This window comes from Miniopterus schreibersii, assembly GCF_964146895.1.
Source record: "Miniopterus schreibersii genome assembly, chromosome: X".
NCBI lineage: Eukaryota > Metazoa > Chordata > Mammalia > Chiroptera > Miniopteridae > Miniopterus > Miniopterus schreibersii.
Genome location: NC_138104.1, coordinates 73,669,052 through 73,694,975, shown reverse-complemented (window position 1 = coordinate 73,694,975; position 25,924 = coordinate 73,669,052). Strand labels below are relative to the sequence as shown.

Here is a 25,924-nt window from a genome sequence, read left to right as displayed (position 1 = left end):
GTGACCACCCTGGGCCTGTATTTCCAAAAAGCTGTTCTAGCCACACAATATCACACACACACACACACACACACACACACACACACACACACACACACAGTCTTATACTGATGGACTACATTGGCCTCATTCCCTCAATAAAGGACATCTCAATCTTGCCCTTTGTTTGTTTTAGAGCCTGTTTTTTGTTTGTTTTTTAAAGATGGCAGCCACAGCCTATATTAAAAGCAGTCCTCCACTTTCCTCAACATTAGCTTGGGTAAGCTTAGCCCTTTACAAGCCATCAGCTTTCCTGGATAAAGTAGAATTCTCCACTTGGGGGAGAATGGCAGGTTGATATTTTAACAGTAGTTCTGACAGCAGCAGTGTACTAAGAGCATACCCAGGCCCACCCCTCAGGACAACCTGCTGGCCAAGATTCTTCCATTGTTTCCAAATACAATGAGGAGGAAATGGAAGTTAGTAACCAGTATTTGTAGCAGCAGCAAACTTCCTTGGCAAATTCTTTTGGTCCATTGAGGCACCCCTGCTGCTACAGTTAACCTCCAAGGACAGGGAGGAACTCAGCAATAACTAGAACAGATACCAGGGCTTGCTGGGCAGGGCTGTGCAATGCCAGGCATGGGCCAGTTTGCAAGGAATAGGAAACTGAGCTTTATAATAGGGCAGAGTTTGGCCATAACCCCCTTCCTGCCATCACCCACCTGAAGGCTTTTCCAGGACAGAAACTGGCTACCAGTGTCAGGGCCTAGGCAACAGCAGCAGCATTAGTTGTTTGTCTGCCTCACATCCTGTCTGGATCATAATTTGCTCAGGAGACTGGCCCTGACTGGAGCTTTCGACTACCATGAATTTTGGTTCCCTGAGCCAGGCCACAGGTTGAGAAAGCAATTAGATAGAGGAACTCCTCCTGAGCTCACCTCTCCCCTTTCCTTAGCTTGGAGACTGTAAAGAAATAGGTGGACCTTGGTAACTTTCAGATTTCTTTGGTTTCAAGAAAAAAATGTAAGAAAAATTGAACCCTGTTGGGAAATATTAAGCTTACGGTTATCCATACTTCAGTAGAAGTATAGGGCCAGGCCACAGTGGGGAAGCTCTGAGTTCAAGGTGAGAACTTCTTTTAGACACTTGTCAGCTACGGTGGGAATAATTCAAGGCCTTGACACCCACTTACCCAGCCATGGCGAATTCAAGCTGATCTACAGAAAATCTTTTCCTTCTAGGCTAACTTTTCCCTTTCTAATTCCCCTCATTTTACCTTGTTAGGTAAAAAAGAAGAAAAAAATCAATAAAACATAAAAATAAATAAAATCAAAAGGCCATTTAAAATATAACAATAAGAATCCCTTCCCCCCAGTAACAAAACAAGTATGCTGAAGTCAGCTTTAGCAAAACTGTTTATGACCCATAGTGTGAAGCCCTTAGGGTAGGCATCTGTAACCCAAGCAATAAAAAGGCAACATGAAACAGGAAGTGGTAGGCCCAAAGTCTTAGGACAGGTGGAGGGCCACACTAGCTAGGGATAAGAGTGGGTGTCTTTCCCCTTATGTAGATGCTGGGGAAGGTGGGATGGAGCCAACTTCATTAAGCCTAGCTCCTCCCAGCAGGGCATGTGGGGATCCCAAACCTTTACTCACATTCTGTTAAGTATAATTCTCCTTCTCTGCTTCCCACTGCAAAGCTTGAGTGAGGCCCTGAAATTCCAGTAGATAAATGCCCTCAAGACAGCCAGATCTCTGAGAAGTGACTGGGCCATGAGCCTTGGGGCAGAGTGGAGCTTCATTGGCAGCTTCTCTCTGAGCCTTGAAAGGCTGATTATGGTGTGGGTGGGTGTTGAGTGCATGATGTCTCTGATGTCCTAGTACAAAGAAGAATGAAAGTACTTTGTTGGTTCTGTGTATGGTAAGTGCTTGCTGTACAAACTGTGGGAAAGAGAGTGTGGTTATATAATCACACTCTGTTACAGCTTCTACTTCTTGCTTCTACTCCCTAGAGTAGAAGCTTGGGCCCTCTCCAGAGTCTCCTAGCTGGTTGGGTGCCCTGCTTCCCTGCTTGGTAAGGGGCAGTAAGAGACATCCAGGGTAGAGGATATGGAACAAACTGCTAACTAACTGCTATCTATATGCCCACAAACTGCTAATGAAGATTGAAAGCACTTCCCATTGTGGCTGGACAGGGATGATGTGGGCAGTCTGCTGGTGGAATTAGAAATTGCTAGGCCCCAGGAGTAGGCTCTCCCTGAGACATTTGAGCTGCTCTTCCCCAAGCTTGATCTTCTCTTCTAGCTCTCTCTGTTCAATGATGAGAGCAGATTTCATCTTCACAAAGTGCTGGTAATCTTGGAGCTGGTCCTGAGGCAGGTAGCGGGAGACCATGCCAAACACCAACTTCTCCCTCCGGTCCACATGCTCCTTCAGCTCCTTGGCATCTGCCAACTGCCCTGTCAGCTGCTGCTTCTTCTCTATCAGCACCAACTGCAGAAGTAGAAAAACAATTAAGGGTAATTTCAATTACCAGTCATCTGCCTAACCCAGTGCTCCACCAGGTGTGCTGCCACAAAGCAACAATCCACTCTGGAAACTGATCAGTTGTAGATTTCCTGCCCTGAAGTCCACCTTCATGCAAAATCCTTTCTTTCCTGTAGCAGTGGGAGGATACACGACAGTGATTCTGGTGGGGGGAGGGGGATGTGCAATCACCTTTTTCCATCTCTAAGCTGTCTTTAATTAGTGGACCTCTGCTGAGGTAAGGGTGGGGGAAGGCTCTGACAAAGCTATCTGGTAAACACCCATCACTGTGACAATGCTTTCAAAATGGTATGTGTCTCTGCATGGGTGTATGTGTGTGCATGTATATAGCCATGTGTGTAGGCGCATGCCTACGTGCCTCTTATTGTGTATTCAAATTTGTATCTAACACCACTTGCATAGGGAAAGGCAACACAGTTTTGGTTCATGAATGTATGCATAGTGATCAAACCTGTGGAACTGACAACCTCCCAATCTCAAATACTTGGTGAGACCTCTCCCTCTAATAAGAGACAGAGAGAGAGAGAGAGAGAGAGAGAGAGAGAGAGAGAGAGAGAGAGAGAGAGAGAGAGAAGGGAAGGGAGGAGAGGAGAGGAGAGGAGAGGAGAGGAGAGGAGAGGAGAGGAGAGGAGAGGAGAGGAGAGGAGAGGAGAGGAGAGGAGAGGAGAGGAGAGGAGAGGAGAGGAGAGGAGAGGAGAGGAGAGGAGAGGAGAGGAGAGGAGAGGAGAGGAGAGGAGAGGAGAGGAGAGGAGAGGAGAGGAGAGGAGAGGAGAGGAAAGAGAAGATGGGGAGGGGAGGGGAGGGGAGGAGAGGGGAGGGGAGGGGAGGGGAGGGGAGGGGAGGATGAAATTGCTGCTTCTGCTACTACTACTATTACTACTACTACTGGCAGTCAGCACTGATTCAGTATTTACCCTGTTCCAGGCTCTGTTTTAAGATATTAACATGGATTATCTAATTTTATTTTCAAACCTTATGTGTGTTCACCCCATTTTTAAGAGACTGAGAAAGAGTGAGGTTAAGTTGTCCAGAGTCACACAGCTAATTCAAGGGTAGAGCCAGAATTTCAAGGCACTTAAAAGCTGGTGTTCATACTCTTAACACTATGCTCTACTGCCTCCCAAACTAGCCAAACTTTAAAGAGGAAGCCCCAAGAAGAAACATATGGCATTGCCCTCCATCCACACCCCAGAGACTCCAACTCTACCTTCTCCTGGTCAGCCTCTGAATCAATGCTGTTGAGAGCATTTTCTACCCGGGCCAGTCGTCCAGAGAGTGACAGCAACAGGTTGACCACTTTGTCCAGGTCTCCAATAAACAAACGGTATTTTTCAAACTCATTGGACTTGCAGACTGCCTTTAGGTTGGCTTCCACCTCTTCTCCAAGGGCAGAATTGGCACTGATGTCCTCCAGCAATCCTCGCTGGGCCTCCCGCAGGACAGAAAGTTTTCTGCCAATGCTTTCAATAAGCTGTATCTAGGAGAAACGAGGAGAAGGCAAAGGATGAGGATGGGGACCCACAGAAACTGATCTGTTCTTGTAACTTACGTTTTGGGATCCATGTAACAGATGATGGGCTCTACCCTACTCACTGGAAACAAAAGAAACCTGAGCAAGTCATGAGCAATTCCAGTTTTCAGGACAGCTACCATGTCTCTCATCTCTTAGAATCTGGGAGGAATCTCTGTTACTACCAAACTTCTTAGCATTAGATAAGTGGTATCCATGGGCTAATACCAAAGGTACTTAATAAATACTTGCTGAGAAAAATGAAACTAGACCACCTTCTTACAACTTACCCAAGAACAAATTAAAAATGGATTAAAGACTAAAATGTAAGATTTGAAACCATAAAAATCCTAGAAAAAAACATAGCAGTAAAATCTCAGACATTTCTCATAGCAATCTTTCTTTTTTTAATCTTTATTGTTGACAGTATTACAGATGTCCTCCTTTTTCCCCCATTGATCCCCTCCACCCTGCATCCACCCCATCCCCAGGAATTCCCCATACCAATGTCTGTGTGCATAGGTTATGCTTATAAACATATAAGTTCTTTGATTAATCTCTCCCCACCCACACCCTCATCCCCACCTTCCTTCTGAGATCCCTCAGTCTGTTCCATGCTTCTATGTCTCTAGATCTATTTTTTCCATCAGTTTATTTTGTTTATTACATTCCACATATGAGTGAGATCATGTGGTACTTGTCTTTCTCTGACTGGCTTATTTCACTTAGCATAATACTTCCCAGTTCAGTGCATGCTGTCCCAAAGGATAATAGATCCTTCTTTTTTTACAGCTGCATAGTATTCCATGGTGCAAATGTACCATGGCTTTTTTATCCACTCATCTACTGGTGACCCACTTGGGCTGTTTCCAGATCTTAGCTATTGTAAATTGTGCTGCTATGAACATAGAGGTGCATAAGTTCTTTCTAATTGGTGTTTCGTGTTTCTTAGGATATATTCCTAGAAGTGGGATCACTGGGTCAAATGGCAGTTCAACTTATATGCATATATGCACAACCCGAGGAAACTCCATTCTGCTTTCCACAGTGGCTGCACCAGTCTGCATTCCCACCAGCAGTGCACTAGGGTTCCCTTTTCTCCACACCCTTGCCAGCACTTGTCATTCATTGATTTGTTGATGGTAGCAATCTTTTTTCTGATATATCTTTTTGGGCAAGGGAAAGAAAAGAAAAAATAAACAAATGAGACTACATCAAACTAAAAAGATTTTCCACAGCAAAGGAAGCCATCAACAAAATAAAGACAACCCACTGAATGTAAGAACATATTCGCCAATGATACACCTGATGAGCGGTTAATGTCCAAAATTTATAAAGAACTCAGACAACTTAGCACAAAAAAACCCCACAATCCATTTAAAATATGGGCAAAGGACCTGAATAAATGCTTCTCCAAAGAGGACATACAGATGGCCAGTAGACATATGAAAAGATGCTCAATGTCACTAATCATCAGAGAAATACAAATTAAAACCACAATGAGATATCACCTTACAGCTATCAGAATGGCTATCATCAATAAATCATCAAACAACAAGTGCTGGCAAAGATGTGGAGAAAAGGGGAACCCTAGTACACTGCTGGTGGGAATGCAGACTGGTGCAGCCACTGTGGAAAACAGTATGGAGTTTCCTCAAAAAACTGAAAATGGAACTGCTGTTTGACCCAGTGATCCCACTTCTGGGAATATATCTGAAGAAACCCAAAACACTAATTTGAAAGAATATATGCACCCCTGTGTTCATTGCAGCATTAGCTAAATTTTACAATAGCCAAGATTTGGAAGCAGCCCAAGTGCCCATCAATAGATGAGTGAATAGCCCTAGCCAGTTTTGCTCAGTGGTTAGAGCCTGCAGACTGAAGGGTCCCAGGTTTGATTCCAGCCAAGGGCACGTATCTCGGTTGCAGGCTCAATCTCTGGCCCTGGTAAGGGTGCATGTGGGAGGCAACCACCTGAGAGATCTCTCTCTCACATCAATGTTTATCTCTATCTCTCCCTTCCACTCTCTCTGAAAAGAAATGGAAAAAATATCCTTAGGTGAGGATTTAAAAAAATAGAAGAGTGGATAAAAATGCTGTGGAATACACAATGGAATACGACATGGCTATAAAAAAAAAAGAAGAAAATCTTACCTTTTGCTACAGCATGGATTGACCTGGAGAGTATTATGCTAAGTGAAATAAGCCAGTCAGAGAAAGACAAATACCATATGATTTCACTTATATGTGGAATCTAATGAACAAAATCAACAAAGAAAATAGAAACAGACTCATAGATACAGAGAGCAGAGTACCTGCTGTCAGAGGGTAGAGGGGCTGGGGGCTGGGTGAAAAAGGTGAAGGGATTAAGCAAAAAAAAACCCTCATAGGCACAGAAAACAGTATGGTGATTACCAGAGGGAAAGTGGGTGGGGGAGGTGGAAAAGGGTAAAAGGGAGGGTAAATGGTGACAGAAGGAGACTTGACTTTGGGTGGTGAACACACAGTACAATATACAGATGATGTGTTATAAAACTGTACATCTGAAACCTATATAATTTTATTAACCAATGTCACCCCAATAAATTCAATAATAAACAAATACTTGTGGAGACTGTTTAATAAACAGGAACTGGAATGCTTGTGAAAACATAGGTTAAAAAAGCATTGTCATCAATTATTTGCCTGTTTCTTTATTCATTCTCCTATCCATTTAAGTACCTCTAATGTTAATGGCATTGTGTTAGATTTTCACCCCCTCAGCTTTGCTTTTGAGGTCTTTTTGAAAACAGTCTGAGTTCTGGAGTTGCAATGATTACGTTCGACTTATAACTCTGCCATTTCCTAGCTGTGTGACCTTAGGTGAAATTTTTTATGAAGTTTTACTTTCTTTATCTGCAGAATGGGAACAACTGCAGTACCTTCTTCAATGAATTGTAATATGGATTCAATGTGATGATGAATGCAAAGGGTTTAGCACAGACTGTGTGCTCAGTAAAAGATGAATGCTATTAATATATTATTATTCAGTTTGGCCTCACTCTACCATTCTAATCTCACTCCTCAGAACCTTTCAGGATTAGCTCCTCACCTTCCTCTGTGTTTACAGCTCTCATTTCTGTGTTCCTGATTTGTTTATGCAGTTCTACCTGTTCTTTATCTCTTCCTTCACTTTAGCTAGTCCTATTCTTTCTTCAGAGCTCAGCTTTGCCCCTCTCCTGCCCACTGAAAGCCCCTACCTCCATAACTCTTCTCTCAATGATCTTTTTCTTTTCTGAACTCTCCAGTCTTTTAGAATTAGAAACCTACAGTATAATTTGAAGTTGCTCACTTTCTGTTTCATGTGGGTATGCCTGATCCCTTTCCTAAAACTGTAAGTTTCTTGGGGGAAGCACAGCCTGTGTCTTCTGATTTGTCTCCCCTATAGCCAGTTCTGGGACTGCATTCACAGGAAGGTAGTGTGGTAGAGTTGTGAACTCAGAGATACCTGGATTCCAATTCTACCTCCTCAAAACTGCATGACTTTGGGTGAGATACCCAGTCCCACTGAGACTTCTGTTTCCTCATCTGTAAATTAGAGAAGTGCCTCCTCTCCTCCCACTCCCTATTCTTGTGAGGGTTAAATTATATCATAGAGGTAAAATACTTAGTAATGTGCCTGGCACATTATGCACTCAATACATGTTCCATAATGCTGCTGCTGTTGTTGTTATTATTTTTATCACCTGGGTATTACTACTACTATTACTATCTGGGTTTGAACTCCAGTTCTGCCATTAAGTAGTAGAATGAACTTGAACAAATAACTCAACCTCTCTGTGCTTCAATTTTCCCATCTAAAAATAGGATAATAGTACCTACCTCATAATGTTGTTATGAGAATTAAATGAGTTAGTACATGTTATGTGCTTAGAACAGTATCTTGTATATATGAAGTATGCTTTGATTTTATTATTATTATTTTATTATTGTTTTATTATTATCCCTGCCCAGGAACTCTGGGACCATAAGCTTGTATTTTTCTAGAGTATGTTCCTTTCTAGTACTTTCTTTAGAGATATCCAAGGTACTGGTCAACATTCAGGAGATTGCCATGATCTTAGTCTGAAGTGTAATAGGTTTACATTTAAGGGAAACTCCAAAACCCACTGGGAATGAGGGATCAATGATACGAATGAGGCAACACAATTAGATGCCAAGAGGTTCCCAGTTATTTCTTATCCTCTTCTCTCCCAAATAAAACTCAATGCCAGGGACAAAGGAGGGTGGGGGGCCAAATGATCAACCTGGAAAATCAACTACCCATCCCAGCTCTTAGGTTCCATAGTTCTGCTAGGATGAAAGTGGAGACAGCCCTTTGTTTCTTGGCACTTGGGCTTTGCAACCTGAACTTCAATCCTGGTAGAGCCATGGAGTCATCACAGACCCAGCTAGAGCTGAGCTGCTTTTCTGGGATATTACAAATCAGTATCATTCCTCACTGTCTTCCTCAGAGATAAAAATTGTTCCAGCCCACCCACAATCACCTCAAATCACTATCCCCCGTTCTGTGCTTTACCATTTCTGATCATTCTTCTCTTCTTCTGGCCAGACTTTTATTAGGTTTGCTCCTAATACAAAAGGTCCTAAGTAAGGCAGAAGAAGCCCAGCCATGATCAGGGAACATGGAATCCAAGGAAACAGGCATCTGGATCAATACATCTTTGATACCACCATGCTTCTAATTCTTTCCTTGACATTTTGTTTCAGATTGGAAAGTGGTGGTGAGGTCTTTTGTAAATGGCCTTGAGCTTTCCTACAGGTCATATCCTGAATGAGAAATATGGGCAGATGACTAATTTACATTGAATTCAGATGTCCTCAGAGTGGTAAATTGGACCTTTCAGGTTGCCATGGAAACCCAGTTGTTTATGAAATAAAATGGCTAAGTGCAGGGAGGGCAAAGTGATTCCAGGAATTTGATTAGACAACCAGGCTAGTGGTACTTAGAGGAAGAAAGGGGAGGCTATGCAACAACATTTCCATTTATCTATTTAACATTTTTAAGAGATTGCTGACTATCATTGCAAATAAATACTAAAGTTTACCAGCTTATAATTTTTCCTGTTTTGTTGTTGTTGTTGTTGTTGTTGTTGTTAGTCTGTTCTCTCTCTCAGAAAGTATAATCAATGATTGCCATTGGTTAGTGCTCACTGGTAAAAACTCTGATGTGCCTTGGGCAGCGAGTTACTTAACAAGGCTAACTTCAGAGGGATGGCCCAATAGAAAGTCAAACAGTCTTGACTTCAAGTCCTGGATCTACCACCTAGTCTATAACCCTGGGCAACTTAGTCCTTTCAACTGGTAAAAAGGGGATAGTAATGTCTACCTTGCAGAGTTGTTTTAAGGATTAGAGAGACATTGCAGTGATGATTATGATTACTACTACCATAATTATTATTGACCAGATCGAGAAGAGCCTGGAGTTGCGTTTGTGAGAAACCCAGACAGCTATTTAATTTCCAGACTGAAAATACAGGAATGTACCAAGATGTTCTAAAGAGCTTAGAGGGCAGGGCAACCTCCAGACACACTCAAGCTAAATGCTGAAAATTTCTAAGGCATATAAAAATTTCACCTTTTTCTGAGCCAGTTCATGGTCAACTTCCTCCTCTCCTAGGCCAATCTCTGCCATCTCGGGTTGATCTTTCAACTTGTTCAACAGCTCTGCCTTGGCCACAGAAATATTGTAATAAGCTGAGTAAGAGGTAGAGATCCCTGGGGCCCCCTGAGGAGGCGAGAAGTGCTGAAATTCTTGTCTGTGGGAACAAAAAATGACCATTTGAACCTCTGCTGAGAGGCTGCTGTCCTTTCTGCTTCCTAGCTTCCCTATTTGTAATACAGTGGGACCCTGCTTCACCAATAAGTTGTAAAATAAGGAAATAATGGACCAGGAAGCACTGTTCAAATGTAAACAGACCACATAAAGGCTACCTAGAAGCCAAGTCAAGGCCAATTTTAAGAACTTAAAAGGCTATTTCCTTGTCCCTGACTTCTGCAGCTACAAGGACTTCTTTAGGATAATTTGGTTTGGTCATTGGCACCCCACTAAAATCCAGAAAAACTGACAGGCCCCTAAAGTTCTGGGCTTATCATTGATGACTTCCTTTCGTTCATGGCCCCAGTATATGGATATGGGAGGGGCTAAGTGGTAGGGATATATCTGAGACCTTAGCTATTTGTCTTCTAAGCCTGCTGGCATCCTCATGCCCATCCTAGACTCTGCTCACCCCAACTCTATCTAGTCTGCTTGCTTATAAAGTCACCCTGTAGCTCTCCTGGATACTCTGATCATTTCTTCTTTCCCGGTGGTACAACTCTTACTTGAAATGGCCCCTCCACTGCAAACCTCCCACAGCAAAGAGGTCACCCATGACCTCAGCAGTGGTCACTATGTTGGAGGCTGGGGTTAGCTCCCCTGCCAGGGACTTGTCACGACCCACTACATCTCCCATGAGCTCTTCTGAGACTGCCTTCTGTGGAGCAGGCCTTCTGCCTGAGAAGGAATAGAGTAGAGATACTTCTGGTATATCCCAAATGGCCCCAGCTTCCTCCATAGTTGCAGAATAAAATAGGGGGAAATGGAACCAGTGTCACCCAGGGGCTTGACAAGTATAGCAGCAGACCCTGTTGTCTTGGGTTCACTGAAGCCCACGGGGCTGAGGTGCTGCTTCTCGGAGCGCCAGCCCATGAAGGAGAACTGCTCTTCAGGAAAGAAGTAGCTTTGGTTCCATGCTGGCTTGGGTTTGGAGTCTTCTGCCATCAAGGATTCTGGTCTGGTGTGAGGAAGGAAATAAAAAAAAAAAATGCTTCAATGTCGGGCTTCGGGGACAGACAGGCAAATAATTCCACCCATGATTTATGCAAGGGAGAGGCCAACCCCCTCTATATTCTTGTTGCCTACCAGCCACCCCCACTCTCCACCTGTCTGTATCACTGCCCCTTTGCTAACCTCTAGCTGTTTGAAAGGAAAAATAGGAAAAACTCATTAGTCACTTTTGCAGCTATTTGCAGCTCTTAGATAAAGGTCAAAAATAATGGTTAAAATGCTCCACAGCTATTTACTGATTCATGCTTTGCTGTCTCCTAATTCATCACACAAAAGAAACTTGAGCATGCCAACATTTCTCATCCTAGGTATTCATTTACATGTAGGTTTTTAAGCTAGTAACACTGATAAAGGAACACTATTAACTAACACACAGTGATTCTGATGTCCCAGAAACTGTCCTAAGATGGGGGGGGGGGGGAGGATATAGATACAGATATAAAATTCAATGCTCATGACAACCATTTTACAGATAAGGAACATGAAGCATTGAGAGGTAAAGTAACTTTCCCAAGGTCACCAGACAGTAAATGACAGACCTGTGATTTAGACCAAGGTGACTTAACGCCAGAATATGTGCTTTTTGCAAAATAAAGAATATGTTTTTATTGAGTTTTTAGAGAGAGAGGAAGGGAGAGGGAGAGAAACATCAATGTGAGAGAGAAACATCTATCAATTACAGGGATCGAGCCTGAAACCTGGGTATGTGTCCTGACCAGGAATTGAACCAGTAACCTTTTGGGGCACGGGATGATGCTCAACCAACTGAGCCGCACTGGCCAGGGCCAGAATCTGTGCTTTCAGCCACTATCTTATACTCCCAAAGGGACAACTTGACAGCACATAAAGCCCTACACGTAAAAATTTTTCTGACTGAATTATATCTATGTTAGCAGAGAAAAGAGAATATTCTGGAGGGCATATGAACATGTTGGATAGGGAATTCTTATCTATGAAAAATATTTAGGGAATATGTGAGTGTTCTGAGTCAGAAAGTGCTGAAAGAAAGTATGAAATATTTTTTTAAGAAAAGGATGTGGCTATATGTCAATTATATCTCAATAAAACTGGAAAAAAAATTTTTAAAAGGATGTGCTAATTAGAGACACAGTTTGCCAGAAGACAGAGCCCTGTATCATATTCTAGTGTATTATATTAGGCACTACTTTCTAGGGCTCCTTTCCTCATAATCTCCATTAATAGGCCAGGGGTTACAGGAGATCTGAGAACACAATCTGAATTTGATAATAGATTCTGAAGCCAAATTCAGATTCCTTCTACATAGTACTGAAAGGAAATGCATACAGTCCATAAAGCAAGCTATACCTGCACCTGAATCAGTGTTATTAGATTTAACCAACACTCAATAATTCCACTAACCTGCTTCTAAATGTATCCCAGAATTTTATAACTGAATAGTATGTCAGTTACAAAGATAATCTGGGTTAATTTGGCTGAAATTAGGACATCTTTTTTCCCCATCTTTTTTTCTTTTTAGATTCAAAGTATTATATATCTACTTGCCCCTAACACTATCCTCCCTTACAAAATCTTAAAGCCACTTCCTTCTGGTTAGAACTCTGTGCTCTCTAAGGATCTGGAATAGGTTCTTCTTGAGGAGTCCAGAGATGCTGGGATGATGTAGTGGCCACAGTGAGCCAGATTACCTGGGTTCTGGCTACCTGTGATGTTCTGCAAGTTACTTTATCTCCTTGTGCCTCACTTTTCTCATCTGAAATGCAGACTGGTGCAACCACTATGGAAAACAGTATGGAGGTTCCTCAAAGAATTAAAAATGGAACTGCCTTTTGACCCAGTGATCCCACTTCTAGGACTATATCCTAAGAATCCTGAAACACTAATCAGAAAGAATATATGCACCCCTATGTTCATAGCAGCACAATTTACAATAGCTAAGATCTGGAAATAGCCCAAGTGCCCATCAGTAGATGAGTGGATAAAAAAGCTGTGGGACATTTACACCATAGAATACTACGCAGCTATAAAGAAGAAGGTTCTTGTACCTTTTGGGACAGTATGGATGGACCTGGAGAAGATTATGCTAAGTGAAATAAGGCACACAGAGAAAGACAAACATCACATGGTTTCGCTTATATGTGGAATCTAAAGAACTTAATAAACTGATGAACAGAATAGATTCAACGACATGGAAGCATAGATCAGACTGATGAATGTCAGAGGGATGGAAGAGGGCAGGTAGGTGGAGGGGGAGAGAGTAACCAAAGAATTTATATGCATATATGCACAATCCAAGAACATGGACAATAGTGGGGAGAGGGACTGGGGAGGGGGGTGGGATGGGGTGGAATGGGTCATTGGGGAGATAAAGGGACATTTGTAATATTTTTTAAAATTTTTAAAAATTAAAAAAAATATATATATATATGAGACTAATGGTATCTATTTCATAGGTGTGTTGTGAAGATTAAATCAATCAATACACGAAAGTGTTTAGAATAATACTTGGCACATGGTAAACAAGCAAAAAAAAATAGCTATATTGTGAATGATGCTGTTCCTTAACTCGTTATCACGCAAAGAAGCACCTATAATTGACTTTCTGCAGCCACAAGCCAGGGTTGTATGCAAATAAATGCTTCCCCTCCATCCTATAGTCATTTAAAAAAATCTGTGGAAGAAGTTACAAGATCTTGAATAATAGCAGTTTCCCTCTCTCTGGCCAAGGTGAATGGAGGTACATAAAGAAAGAACTAGCAGGCTGACAGGGGTACTGTAACTATTACCTCTGGTACACACAGGAGACAGGAGGGCCTTGTAAAGGCCTGGCCTGCTGTAAGGACAAGATCCCTCTTCGACTAGGATAGCGAAATAAGCATGGATTTGGGAGTCAGGCAGATCTGGTTTTGAATCTTTGCTGCACAATTCTGACTTATTTAGTCCCTTATTTTGCTCAGCTTTAGCTTTCTCATCTGTCAAATGAGAATAACAACAACCCTTAGGGCTGTTGGGAGGATTAGATGAAATAATGAATATAAAAGGACTAGCAGTGTCTGGTACATAGCAAATGCTTAATACATGTTCATTCATTCATTCATTTATTCTTTCTTCTGAATATTAAGTGCTAGATCACATTCTCTTCACCTTGATAGGTAACACAGTCATTTTCCACAGTTTTCCAATTATAGTAAGAATGCTCCCCAGCTAGATGGACGGCTTGAGAAGCAGCCAATAGGGATCTGATAAGAGATTCTCACAGTGTCTCAGAGCCAGGCCCTGTAAGTGCTGTGCTTCTGGCACCTCGGGCTGGAAAACCTTGACTAGCTCCAGATAGCCAAGTAATGGATCTGGCTATCAGTAAAAGACATGATAACAAGATACTTCTAATATCAACAAGTCTCAGGCATATTCCTTCTATAAAGGGATTTAAAGAAAGCATTTAGAGGAAAGGCACCTGCCCCCCACCCTCACTCCCAGCAGAGAGTGGGCTGAGCTCTCTGTGGGATGCCTGGCAGAGCTGAAATCCAAAGCTCTTTTGCTTTGGAGCAAAGAGAACAGCCACACACTGTAGTGCATGCACATGAGCATTGGCACAATGAAATGAACAGACGCTGGCAGTCCAGCTGCTAGATTTCCTGCCCAGGCAGCTCATCCTGTCCACTACCACGTGTTGCTCTCTGAAGCAAATGCAAAGAGATAGGTGAAACAAGGGTGAGGGTAATGGAGAGTGGAAGAGGAAAATAATGTTCTTAGCTGTTGTAAGGAATGATCAAGGCATAAAGCACGCAACCCCAGGAACACCTTTGATGCTGAGGTGTTAGGCTGCGTTTAGAAGCTCAGGCAGGCCCTAGAGCAAAGGCAGGTCAGGTTTCCACCTAGCCTCTTGTTCTGAAGAGCAAGCAGAAGATAAGGTAGAAAAGAGCCTGAGCCAGGCTTATGGGAAAAGCCTTGTGCAGGCAACAAAGGTTTAATGCCTTCTGTCTTAGGGGCCAGAAACTGATGCATATTTTAAAGACCAACTGGGAAATGATAAATATATTTTTATAGTGGTATTTAGGAATAAGAACATGAACAACTACAATTTACTGAGGACCTACTATGTGCTAAGCATAGGGCTATGTCCTTTACATAGATTAACTTCATATTCACAACAACCATGTGGAATGGGTATCATCATGCCCATTTTCCAGGTGAGATAACTGAGACTGGGAACAGCCCAAGGTCATGCAACTGGTACATGATGATGGAGGTGGAATTCAAACTCATGCTGCCTGCCTCTGTGTGGACCTGATGTCTTTCATAAACACTTACTTGGAGGGATCAGTGGTGTCCTGCTCCGATGTCCTCCAAAGGCCACCAATGCCATAATAGCAAGGGGGCTGAGTCTTCTCAGGCTGAGATCCCAAGTGGCCCCTTATTGGAGGCAGGAAATCACTTGAATGGAGACTAAAAGACTCTTGCTCTGCTGGGAGGCTTTGTGTGCCCTGCCTTGAGACCTCCAGGTGACCAAAGCCCAGGGATTGTGGCTGCTCCAGGACTTTCTCAGTATTGAGAGCACAGGAACCAGTGGTTTCTGAACTGAAATACTGGGGTGGCAGCTCCTCCTCTTCTCCTCCCTCCTCCTCCTCCTCTTCTACCCCCTCCTCCTCTTCATCTTCCTCCTCCTCCTCCTCTTCCTCCTCCTCTTGCTGCTGCTGTTGCTGCTTCTGCTGCTGTTGCTGCTGCTGGGCTGCACGAAAAAGCCTGTACTTCTCCCAGTTGGGAGGAGGAGGGCGAGGAGGAGGAAAGGCCTTCTTCCTGGTTCCCAGAGGATCTAGCTGGGTTTCATCAACTTTGGTAAAGAGCTCCCTCCTATGCTGCCCCCAGGCCCGGGAGCTCTGGGGCTCCAAGCTGATATGACTCTCTGAGAAGGCACGGCTGCGCAGTGGTTGGGGCACAGAGGATATGGAGCTCCCCTCCTCATAAACTGAAGTTTCCTCTTTTTTTTTCGAGGAGTGCTTGAAATCTCCTAGGAGGTCAAGAGAAGAGATTGCTCGGTAGCTTGACAAGTCCAGTGCTGGGTTCTCAAGACAAGGATGGAAGGGGGTTGCCCATGAAAAGCCAGCCTTGGAATGAGTCATTTCCCTGCAAAAGAGCAGATGGGGATTGTGTAAAACAAGCAGATGATCCCATATTTTTTATGACATCATTTATGTAAAATTTAAAATGGCCACAAAACAATGTAATCTATGTAATAAATGTAATAATAGTAATATATATTATTGATAGCTAATATTTACTGTGTTTGTACTAAATACCAGGTACTGTTTTAAGTGCCTTTCATGCCTTAACATATTTAATCCTCATAATAACCCTAGGAAGTTGCTATTATTATTGTCCTGATTTTATAGTTGGGGAAACTGAGGCATGGGAAGGTTAAGTAACTTGCTCAGGGTCATAAAGCTAGTAAGTGGCAGAGCTAGAGTTTGAACCTGGACAATTTAGCTCTAAAGCCTGAATACACACACCACCTCAGTCTGTTTGTAGCACTCAGGTTGAATGTGCCATATCCTTAGGCTTACAAGTCTGGTTATCTTGCTTCATCTGTTTTTTTGTTTGTTTGTTTTGTTTTTAATTATGAAAAATTCAAATATATACAAATATACAGAGATTGCTAAAATAAATATTCACTGCTCAGAATAAACACATCTTAATATTTTGTCATTCATTGATGCTTCATGAATTTTAAGAAATAAGAAAAAATATCTGTTTCACCCCCCACTTATATTCCCCTGTTGCCTCTCTAGATGCAAGCTATATCATTAATTTGGCATGTATATTTTCTTTTCATGTTCTTATACTTGTAAGAAAAAGCATCAAGCATGACATTTACAAATATCTGCTATTTTGGATTTAAAATATCTCCTAATGCAATTCCAGTAAGAATTCTCAATAGGAATTTTTAACAATAGGGTTTTTTGATTAGCTTGTAAAATAAAGCAAGATATAATATTAAAGCATATTTGTTACAGAAGAAATGGGGGGGGGTGAGTAGGGATTAAGCATATTATAAAGAAATTATAGTGAAAACTCTATTACTGATTAGTGGAACAGACTGGAAAGTCCAGAAACATATGAAGCTATTAAGATATCAATACATAATTGGCATTCTATAACAAGGAGATAAGATCATTTAATAAATCTTTCTTGAGATAAATGCAGAGCAATGTTATTTGGAGCTATACCATATATTATTTATCAAAATAAATTCCAGATTCAAGAGTTAAGGGTGTATGTGTATAGAATTTTAATATATGTTATATGTGTATATATAATATACATATAAGAAAGAACTATCAAAATTAAAAAGACTATCACTTGTGAGGAGAAATAAGATTCTTATCTTGTAAGCAATAGAAAAAATATCCAAGAAAAATGATTCCAGGTTTATTTAAATATGTATAAAATGTCAAACTTGTGTATAATAAAGAGTCACTAAAGTCAGAGGACATCTATTTAGCCTTATAGTATAAAGGGTTAAGTCTGCTAAACCAGAAGATCTGGTTTCCTGCTGTAGTCTGTGAGCAATCAGGATCATTCTAAGTACTGCCTAGTGACAGGACATTCTAGCAGTTCAATTAAATCATCAGACAGAATATCCATTCAATAGTCATAATGCAGACCAAGAATATTTTTTTAATAATATACATAATGGTAGCCTAGCTCTGATAGAATGGAAAGCAAAATATCCTTCACTCCCCTCATCTCCAGTCCCCATCCTGGCTAATTCATCATTCACATGGACAGAAATTCATATCCACACATTTCCCACTCTCTTCTCATTTAGGCCTTAGCCTACCTAGAGCTCCTTTAGATTAAAGCAACCCCTTGTGCGCAAACTGTTCCACCTGACATTTCCCCCTCATAAAACAAACCAAAAAAAAAAAACAAGGTGATGAATGGAAAGTAAAAGGATGACAAATGCTATCAGGTGGAGAGGACTATCCTGACCACCTTATATAAAATAGAGATGACTTAACCTTAATTTTCCTTTTTACATTTTGTTCTTTCTCAAGGGATGCATCACTACCTGATATGTCATATACCTATTTTTACTTGTTCATTTTGTGCTCCACTCTCTAACTAAAATGTAAGCTCCACACTAACAGGGATCTTGTGTGTCTCATTCATCTGATACCTAGTGCCTGGCACACAGTAGACATTCAATAAATATTTGTTTAATAAATGAATTAATGCCAAAAATGGGGGGTGTGGAAATAAGGATCATGATACTCATATTATTACAAAGTTGAATTAAAGGCAAAAAGCAATAAACAATACAAAGAAGGGCACTATAATATTAACAATTAGAAAACATGAAGAAGATCTAACAACTCTGAATCTTTATGTACCAAATAACAGAGCATCAGAATTTCTAAAGCAAGTCAAGGGGATATAAAGCACATATTAGGGAATATAGTCAATAATATTGTGATAACTATGTATGGTATCAGGTGGGTACTAGGCTTATCTGTATGATCACTTCATAAGTTATAAAAATGTATAGTCACTATGTTTGTATACCTGAAGCTAATATAATATTGTATGTCAACTATAACTGAAAAATAAAAATTAATAAAATTTCTAAAACAAAATCTATAGGAAATGCAAAGGTAGAAAAAAGCAGAAACAACATATGATATGATTTCAGCTGATGACAGATTTGACAGTCAAAAACTAAGGTAATGGGAACATCTAAATTTATTCATACACCAAAATCAGACAATTATTTTTAAGGGCCCATAGAACATTTTTTAAAAATTGACTATATATTAAGCTAAAAAGTGGAAATAGTACAGAGTACAGTATCTAATCACAATACAATAACACTCAAAATTAATAACAAAAATGAAAAACAAAAACTTCTAGCATAGAAAATAAAAGGGAAAAATATTCTCCATGCTAGTCAAAGAGGAGATTTAATCTGAAACTGTAGAATACCTAGAAAACAACAACAATGAAAATATGAGAAGCTGGAGGATATGGTTGATTAAAACAGTGGTAAAAGGGAAAATTATAGCCTTAAATACTTATATCAATACACAAGAAAAAATAAAAATAAATGAATTAAGCATTCAACAAAAGAAGTTAAGAAAACTGCCACAAAAATAGTCCTAAGCAAAGCAGAAAGAAAACTAATGGCATCAACCAATACACTAGAGAACAAATGATATAACAAATAACAAAAGCTAAAAGCTAATTCTTTAAAAGAAAATTAAAATAAGACAGGTAAGCCAATTGTGAATCAAGTTAAAAACCCCAAATGCACAAAATTAGAAGAATGAGAATATCTAAACCCACCAGTTACCACAGAAAAAAATATTGATAACTTTGACCAAAATAAGAAGTACATTCACATGATCTTGTGTTAATTTTAACCTTCAGGGAACAGACAACCCCAATGCTATTTATTCTTCCTAGACTCTGGAATCTAGAGAATAGAAGGACAAGAAAAGAATCTTGCACAATGTTAATAGCAAAGCCCAACTAGAAGATACATATAGGAAAACTAGAGACCATTCTCATATAAGAATACTAATGTATATTTTTGCATTTAAAAACACAAATATTAGGACAATAGTACATATAAGGAATTTATTAATAAACTACCAGCATATATTGAAGGCACATTCTTAAAAAATTCTGAGAAGTGTGCATGATCTGAAAAGTTGGAAACCACTGGTTTGGGACAGTCATTCCTAACCAAAGTGGTTTCTAATCAGAATTACCTGGTGAAGTTGTTTAAAATACAAATTTATGGGCCTCAACCCCAGAAACTGGAACTTTGTCCCTCTGGTGGGGTTCAGGAATCCATATTTTTGTATTATTGTTGAAAGTATTACAGATGTCTCCTTTTTTTGTCCCCATTAATCCTCTCCACCGGGTATCCACACCCCCTCCCCCCCCCAAGTCTTCTCACTACTGTCTGTATATACGCATGTATATACGCAGGTCATGTATATACACATCTAAATTCTTTGATTAATCTCTCCCCAACACACTCTCCACCCTTGCCTTCCCTCTGAAATTCGTCCAACTGCTCCATAGTTCTATGTCTCTGTATCTATCTTGTTCATCGGTTTATTTTGTTCATTATATTCCACATATGAGTGAGATCATGTGGTACTTGTCTTTCTCTGACTGGCTTATTTTACTTAGCATAATCATGCCCAGGCCCATCCATGCTGTGCCAAAGGTTAAGAGATCCTTCTTTTTTACAGCTGCATAGTATTCCATGTTGCAAATGTACCACGGCTTTTTTATCCACTCATCTACGGATGGGCACTTGGGCTGTTTCCAGATCTTAGCTATTGTAAACTGTGCTGCTATGAACACAGGGGTGCAAATATTCTTTCTAATTGGTGTTTTGAGTTTCTTAGGATCTATTTCTAGAAGTGGGATCACTGGGTCAAATGGAAATTCCATTTTTGATTTTTTGAGGAAACTCCATACTGTTTCCCATAGTGGCTGCACCAGTCTGAATCCCCATCAGCAGTGTATTAGGGTTCCCCTTTCTCTACACCCTCTTGTCATTTGATGATTTGTTGATGGTAGCCATTCTGACAGGTGTGAGGTGATATCTCATTGTTGTTTTAATTTGCATCTCTTTGATGATTAGTGACTTTGAGCATTTTTTCATATATCTCTTAGCCATCTGTATTTCCATTTTGGAGAAGTGTCTATTTAGGTCCTTTGCCCATTTTTAATTGGATTGTTTGCCTTCCTTTTGTTAAGCTGTATGAGTTCCTTATATATTTTGGAAATTAACCCCTTATCAGATGTATCATTGGCACATATGTTCTCCCATACCGTGCGCTCCCTTTTCATTTTGTTGATAGTTTATTTTGCTGTGCAGAAGCTTTTTATTTTGATGTAGTCCCATTTGTTTATTTTCTCCTTTGTTTCCCTTGCCCTCCAAGATATATCAGCAAACATATTGCTACAAGAGATGTCTGAGATAGTGCTGCTTATGTTTTCTTTTAGAATTTTTATGGTTTCATGATTTCCATTTAAGTCTTTTATCTATTTTGAATTTATTCTTGTGTATGGTGTGAGTTGGTATTGTGGCTTCATTTTTTTTGCATGTACCTGTCCAATTCTTCCAACACCATTTGTGGAAGAGACTGTCTTTACTCCACTGCATGGTCTTGCCTCCTTTGTCAAATATTAATTGAATGTAAAGGTTTGGTTCGATTTCTGGGTTCTCTGTTCTGTTCCATTGATCTACATGTCTGTTCTTGTGCCAGTACCAGGCTGTGTTGATTACAATGGCTTTGTAGTATAACTTGATATCTGGTATTGTGATCCCTCCAACTCTGTTCTTCTTTCTCAAGATTGCAGTGGCTATTCAGGATTGTTTTTGGTTCCATATAAATTTTTGGACTATTTGTTCTAGATCTGTGAAATATGCTGTCAGAATCCATATTTTTAACAATTGGTTCAAGGGATTCTAATACAAGTGGCTCAGGGACCATACTATAGAAACAAAGGGCCAGGATAAAAAGGATGTATGAGTGTTGTGGTTTAGGGGTGGAGGTTTGAAGGCAGAGTTATTTGTTCCAGTTAGATTGGTTTCCGGTTTATACAGCCTGTCTTCTACTCCTCACCACACACATTTCTACCTTCTATCATTGCCTTTCTCCCCCTTCCCCATCTTCATCTCCAATCTTGATCTGATAAAATGCAGGCAGTGACAACATCTCCAAAGGCCTCATTTGGGCCAATGTCCTGCAGCTGTGGCGAGAAGAACCCTGCTTCATGATAGTAATCAAATTTACCACTCTTTCCTCTTACTAGCCAGGGTACAGGAAAAGCAATAGAGTAGAGTGGAAAGAACACATTGTCAGAAAGACTTGGGTCTAAATTCCAGTAAAATTAGTAAATCTGGCTCTATAACCCAAAAGTTGTGCAACCATGAGCAAAGTATTTAATTTACCTCAGTTTCAGAAAAATGTCTATCTTACAAAGCTGTTGTGAGGATTAAGTATATAAAAAGGACCTAGCAATGATGCTGGGTTCATAAAATGTGATTAATAAGTGACGGGACTGTCTCAGGGCACTGTATATGGTTGTACAAGTTGTGCAGTGTATAGTCTTCACTGCTGTATAATTCAGCCTTGTTCCCATCAAGGGAGTTGGACTGTGTGTCCCCCTGGTTAATGTTCAGATCTGCTTAATAGCCAAGAGATCAGAAGACTTTGGGTCCCAGCTCAGCCATGTTGTTGCCTAGCCAGGAAGCCCTAGCTAACCAAGGTTTTTAACCCTGGGCTCATTTATTCACTCAACCCATCTGTTAAAAAAGAAAGATAATAAAAGACAAGCTTAAGAGCAGAGAGCAGATCAAAAGGACTAGGTATTCTTAGCTGTCTTGTTTAGGTACTAATCACTATGTCAGTCTTACAGAATTTATCCCTGGGTAGCCAACTCCAGAATCAGTTGGAAGGAAAGAATATGCTCTTCTAGGGACATTTGGTGCACCGATTCATGGCACTGTGGTTCTATCTGGAGGCAAGGCAACCTGGAAGTTTTTATTCTTTGTATCAATTCTGATTTTAAAAGCACTGCCCTCCCACATGCACAACTTGTGTAGGGCCAGCCTGAGCTTTGCAGAGTCACTTGTATTAGGGGAACAGAAGATCTGCCTTCAATAGGATCAGTTGGGCCAATATGTATACAAGTCATTCCAAGCTCTGATTGAATATTGCACTGTGCAAGGGGGACAAAACCAACATAGCCCTTGCCTTCTTGGCACTAACAGCTGAAGTGAACTGGTGAGTAGAAGGCATCTATTGAAGTGTGTCAGGCTCAAGCTGATGATATTGGCATCTAGAGGTCCTATTTCCAAAGGGCTCGAGCCTCCAATGTACACAGAATTCTACAGCTCCTCTTTGGGACCAAGTGGAGGATTCTTCCCTGAAGTGGAAAACAGGAGCTTTATTAAGGGGAAAGACCCATACTTTCTTTTTACTATGTGTTAGGCACAGTTTTAGGCACTTCCATGTATGCGTTTCTATTAATCTTCACACCAACCCCTTGAAGTAGGTTCCATTATTGCCAGTTTGCAGAAGAGGATCCCGAAGCTTAGAAAGAATATATCATTTTCCCAACTAATGAGAATCAGTAGTGTCCAGACTGACCCTTGCCTTATTTTTCTCCATGGGGCAATTCCATTGAAGCAAGGACTACTGGGGAGGGCCAAAAAGTACTTGCACTACAGTCATCCAAGCGTCCACAAAGACTTTAGTTCCTTGCTGAAGAAAGGGTGAGAAAGCATGAAGGCTCAGTATGAGAAAGGGCTTTTTTGACACCAGCAAGGAGACTACACCTCAAAAACAAAAGTAAATTGCCTGCCAAGTCCTGGGCTGTTCTTCTCTTTTCCTCTTGGCACAGGTTACCTATCTTCTGATGAATAGATTTTCCCCTTTGGTTAAAATCTTTTTTATCCCTAATAGTAATTGAAAATGAAAACCAATATTTGCAGAGACTGAAAAAGCTCCTCCATAGCTTTTTTGAAGTTTTCTTGCTTGGAAATTTTATTTTTAAAATTTCACAATAGCTTGGCATTCCAGGATCTCAGCAGCAAGAGTGCACAGGTCCAGCCCCTCTCCCCTTTCCCTTTCCTTAGCAGCCAAAAGATAAGACTGTTCCAAGAAAACAGCCACTCCCAGGTTATTCCTGAAGGAAATATTTGCAAGATCCAGGAAGTGAGACACAAGGAGGCTGTACAGGGAGGGGAGAAGGGCTCAGAAAGTTTGTTGTTACCACCCTTCTCTGCCTCTAGGTTCACAGAACTTCAAGTAAGAATCAATTAGTCTGGCAAAAACAAATACAAGTAGCAGGATTCATGCTGAAGCTTCTATAGCACCTAGGAGGTTGGTGCAGTGTCCTCTGAATAGATCAGAGAAGTCCTTGCTTTATATGTGCTGTCCTGGGAGAAGCTTAGCTCCCTCTCTCCAATGACCTCAACTTGGAATTTCCAAGAAGGTCTTCCCATTAGTCTCCGGATCTTACGTAGTGTCATACCCATGGTGATAAGGGATGATAATAATCGCTCTTGTTTACTGAAATTCCATCATATGTCAGCAGGGCTGAACACTTGACAGACTTGACCTCATTAAACCCTTGAGACAATCTTCTGGTCTGGGTATTCTCTTTCTCATATTAGAAACAAGGCTCAGAAAGGTTAAACAACTGAGGGAAAACAAAGAGAGTAAGTGACCAGGGGAAGTTACAACTAAGGCCCATCAGACTCCAATGCCCATGCTTTGGCCAGCACAACATGCTGCCTCTCCAGTGTTTTCACAACCTTAAGAGATTTAATAAAATACATTTCAGGAGTACATACACATTGTCAAGGGACCAGGAAGGTTTAATATCCACAAGAACAATTTAACTGAGTATCAGGCTGGCCATGATCATTAAACCTATCTTCTCTAATATCCAATGGTTCTGAAACTTAAGCATGCATTAGAATCACCCCCACCCACCCACCCACCCCCAGTTTTTGACTTAGTAGGTCTGGGATGGAGTGGAGAATTTTTACTTCTAACAATTTCCCAGATGATGACGGAACTGTGGGTCTGGGATCACACTTTGAGATCCACTGCTGTAATCAGTCATTATCTATCAGGTTCCCAACTCACCAGGGTATCTTAAGGAGTATAAAGCCACTTAAAAACTTCTCAAAACAAAAAACATTTTAGTTAACTATATACATACCACCCATGGAAAAAGTGTGATAAAGATTTACAAAATAAAATAATGGGCATACTGAAGCTCCAAAAGCTCTGGGGATACTGATACTATTTAAGGAAATAGTATTTAAGGAAATATGGTGTTCTGCCATAGTTAAACAATAGACAGGCCTGGGAGAGAGAGCAAGTTTTTTCCATTTGAGTCCTCCTGTATACCAGACATTAATGTACTGAATTTCAAACATCCAGAATACAATGACATAGAATTGATACCAAAGTTATAAAGAACATGATTCTATTTTGGATAGTTTAAAAGGCATCCTGGGTGCTGAGTTATGAATGATAATAATTATTATAGAGTAGTTCTTTGGCATACATATATTAAGCATTTGAGGTTTTAATGCTTTGAGAGTAACCCTAAAGATACATGAAATGTATTAACTGCTCATTGTAAAAGGGTATGAATTTGACTTTGCAAGGCATCACCATATGGTTTGTAGGGCAAGTCACCCAGCAACAGAGGGAGCCTAGTCAACAGCTTGGCACTCCCATCTCAATGTAGCTTGATGGGTCTCTATTTGTTGTCAAGGTAGATATGTGAAGTAACCACGGTAGAGAGAAATGAGCCTTTTGTTAATAATGACACTGAAATGCAAACTATCAGCAAATGAGTGCCGGTGATGAAAGTGAAGCAAAATGGAAAGGTCTTAAGAAAGTGATGTTTCTGAACCAGATAAAAAGTTTATTGGTGATGGTAGTGGTGAGTGGGTTCTATGTTGTAGTGGTGGTGACAAATTTGGAGATTAACTCACAAAGATGTGGTGATGTACCCCCTTGGAAATGTCAAAGTTTTCATAGATTTAGATAAGCAGAAGTGCTGGTTGATGGAGAATTCTAGCAAACCAAATTCCAGCTAACAGTGAGATCAATCATGCCTGGTAAGTAACACTGTTATCGGTATGGGGATTTTCCCACAGCCCTTGATGTCTAACTCCCCAGGCCTAAATCAAACCAATGTGGGTTGCCTCTTCCTCAGATTTTCTTTTTTATTATAAATTCCAGCAATTTAACATGTTTCTAGAGAACACCATGTGCATTCAACTCTAGCTATTTACATTTTACTAGATGCCTTTCTGAATTTTCTTTGTGTAATGATACTATCAGATTCAACATGTGATTTAGGATTTAGCCTTTTTTGGTTAATATTATTACAAATACCCGTTTCTGTGCAAGACCCAGTATTTGTATATCTGCCACTGTTAATGGCTATATTCCATTCTATCATGATGATATATTAAATTGGTAA

At 40.6% G+C, this 25,924-nt stretch overlaps 1 protein-coding gene across 9 annotated transcripts in view; it reads right to left on the bottom strand.

Annotated features, from left to right (window-relative positions):
- Positions 1-852: 852 nt before the first annotated feature.
- Positions 853-25,924, bottom strand: part of SHROOM4 (shroom family member 4) — a 206,410-nt gene continuing 181,338 nt past the window's right edge. For all 9 annotated transcript variants that reach the window (XM_081126795.1, XM_081126803.1, XM_081126796.1 and 6 more), the window contains 5 exons: positions 15,197-16,009; positions 10,704-10,853; positions 9,656-9,836; positions 3,736-4,005; positions 853-2,474 (listed from right to left, as the gene is read on the bottom strand). In XM_081126795.1, coding sequence (XP_080982921.1) covers positions 2,205-2,474; positions 3,736-4,005; positions 9,656-9,836; positions 10,704-10,853; positions 15,197-16,009 — 1,684 coding nt within the window. In that variant the 3' untranslated portion in view covers positions 853-2,204. The remainder of the gene's footprint in view (positions 2,475-3,735; positions 4,006-9,655; positions 9,837-10,703; positions 10,854-15,196; positions 16,010-25,924) is intronic.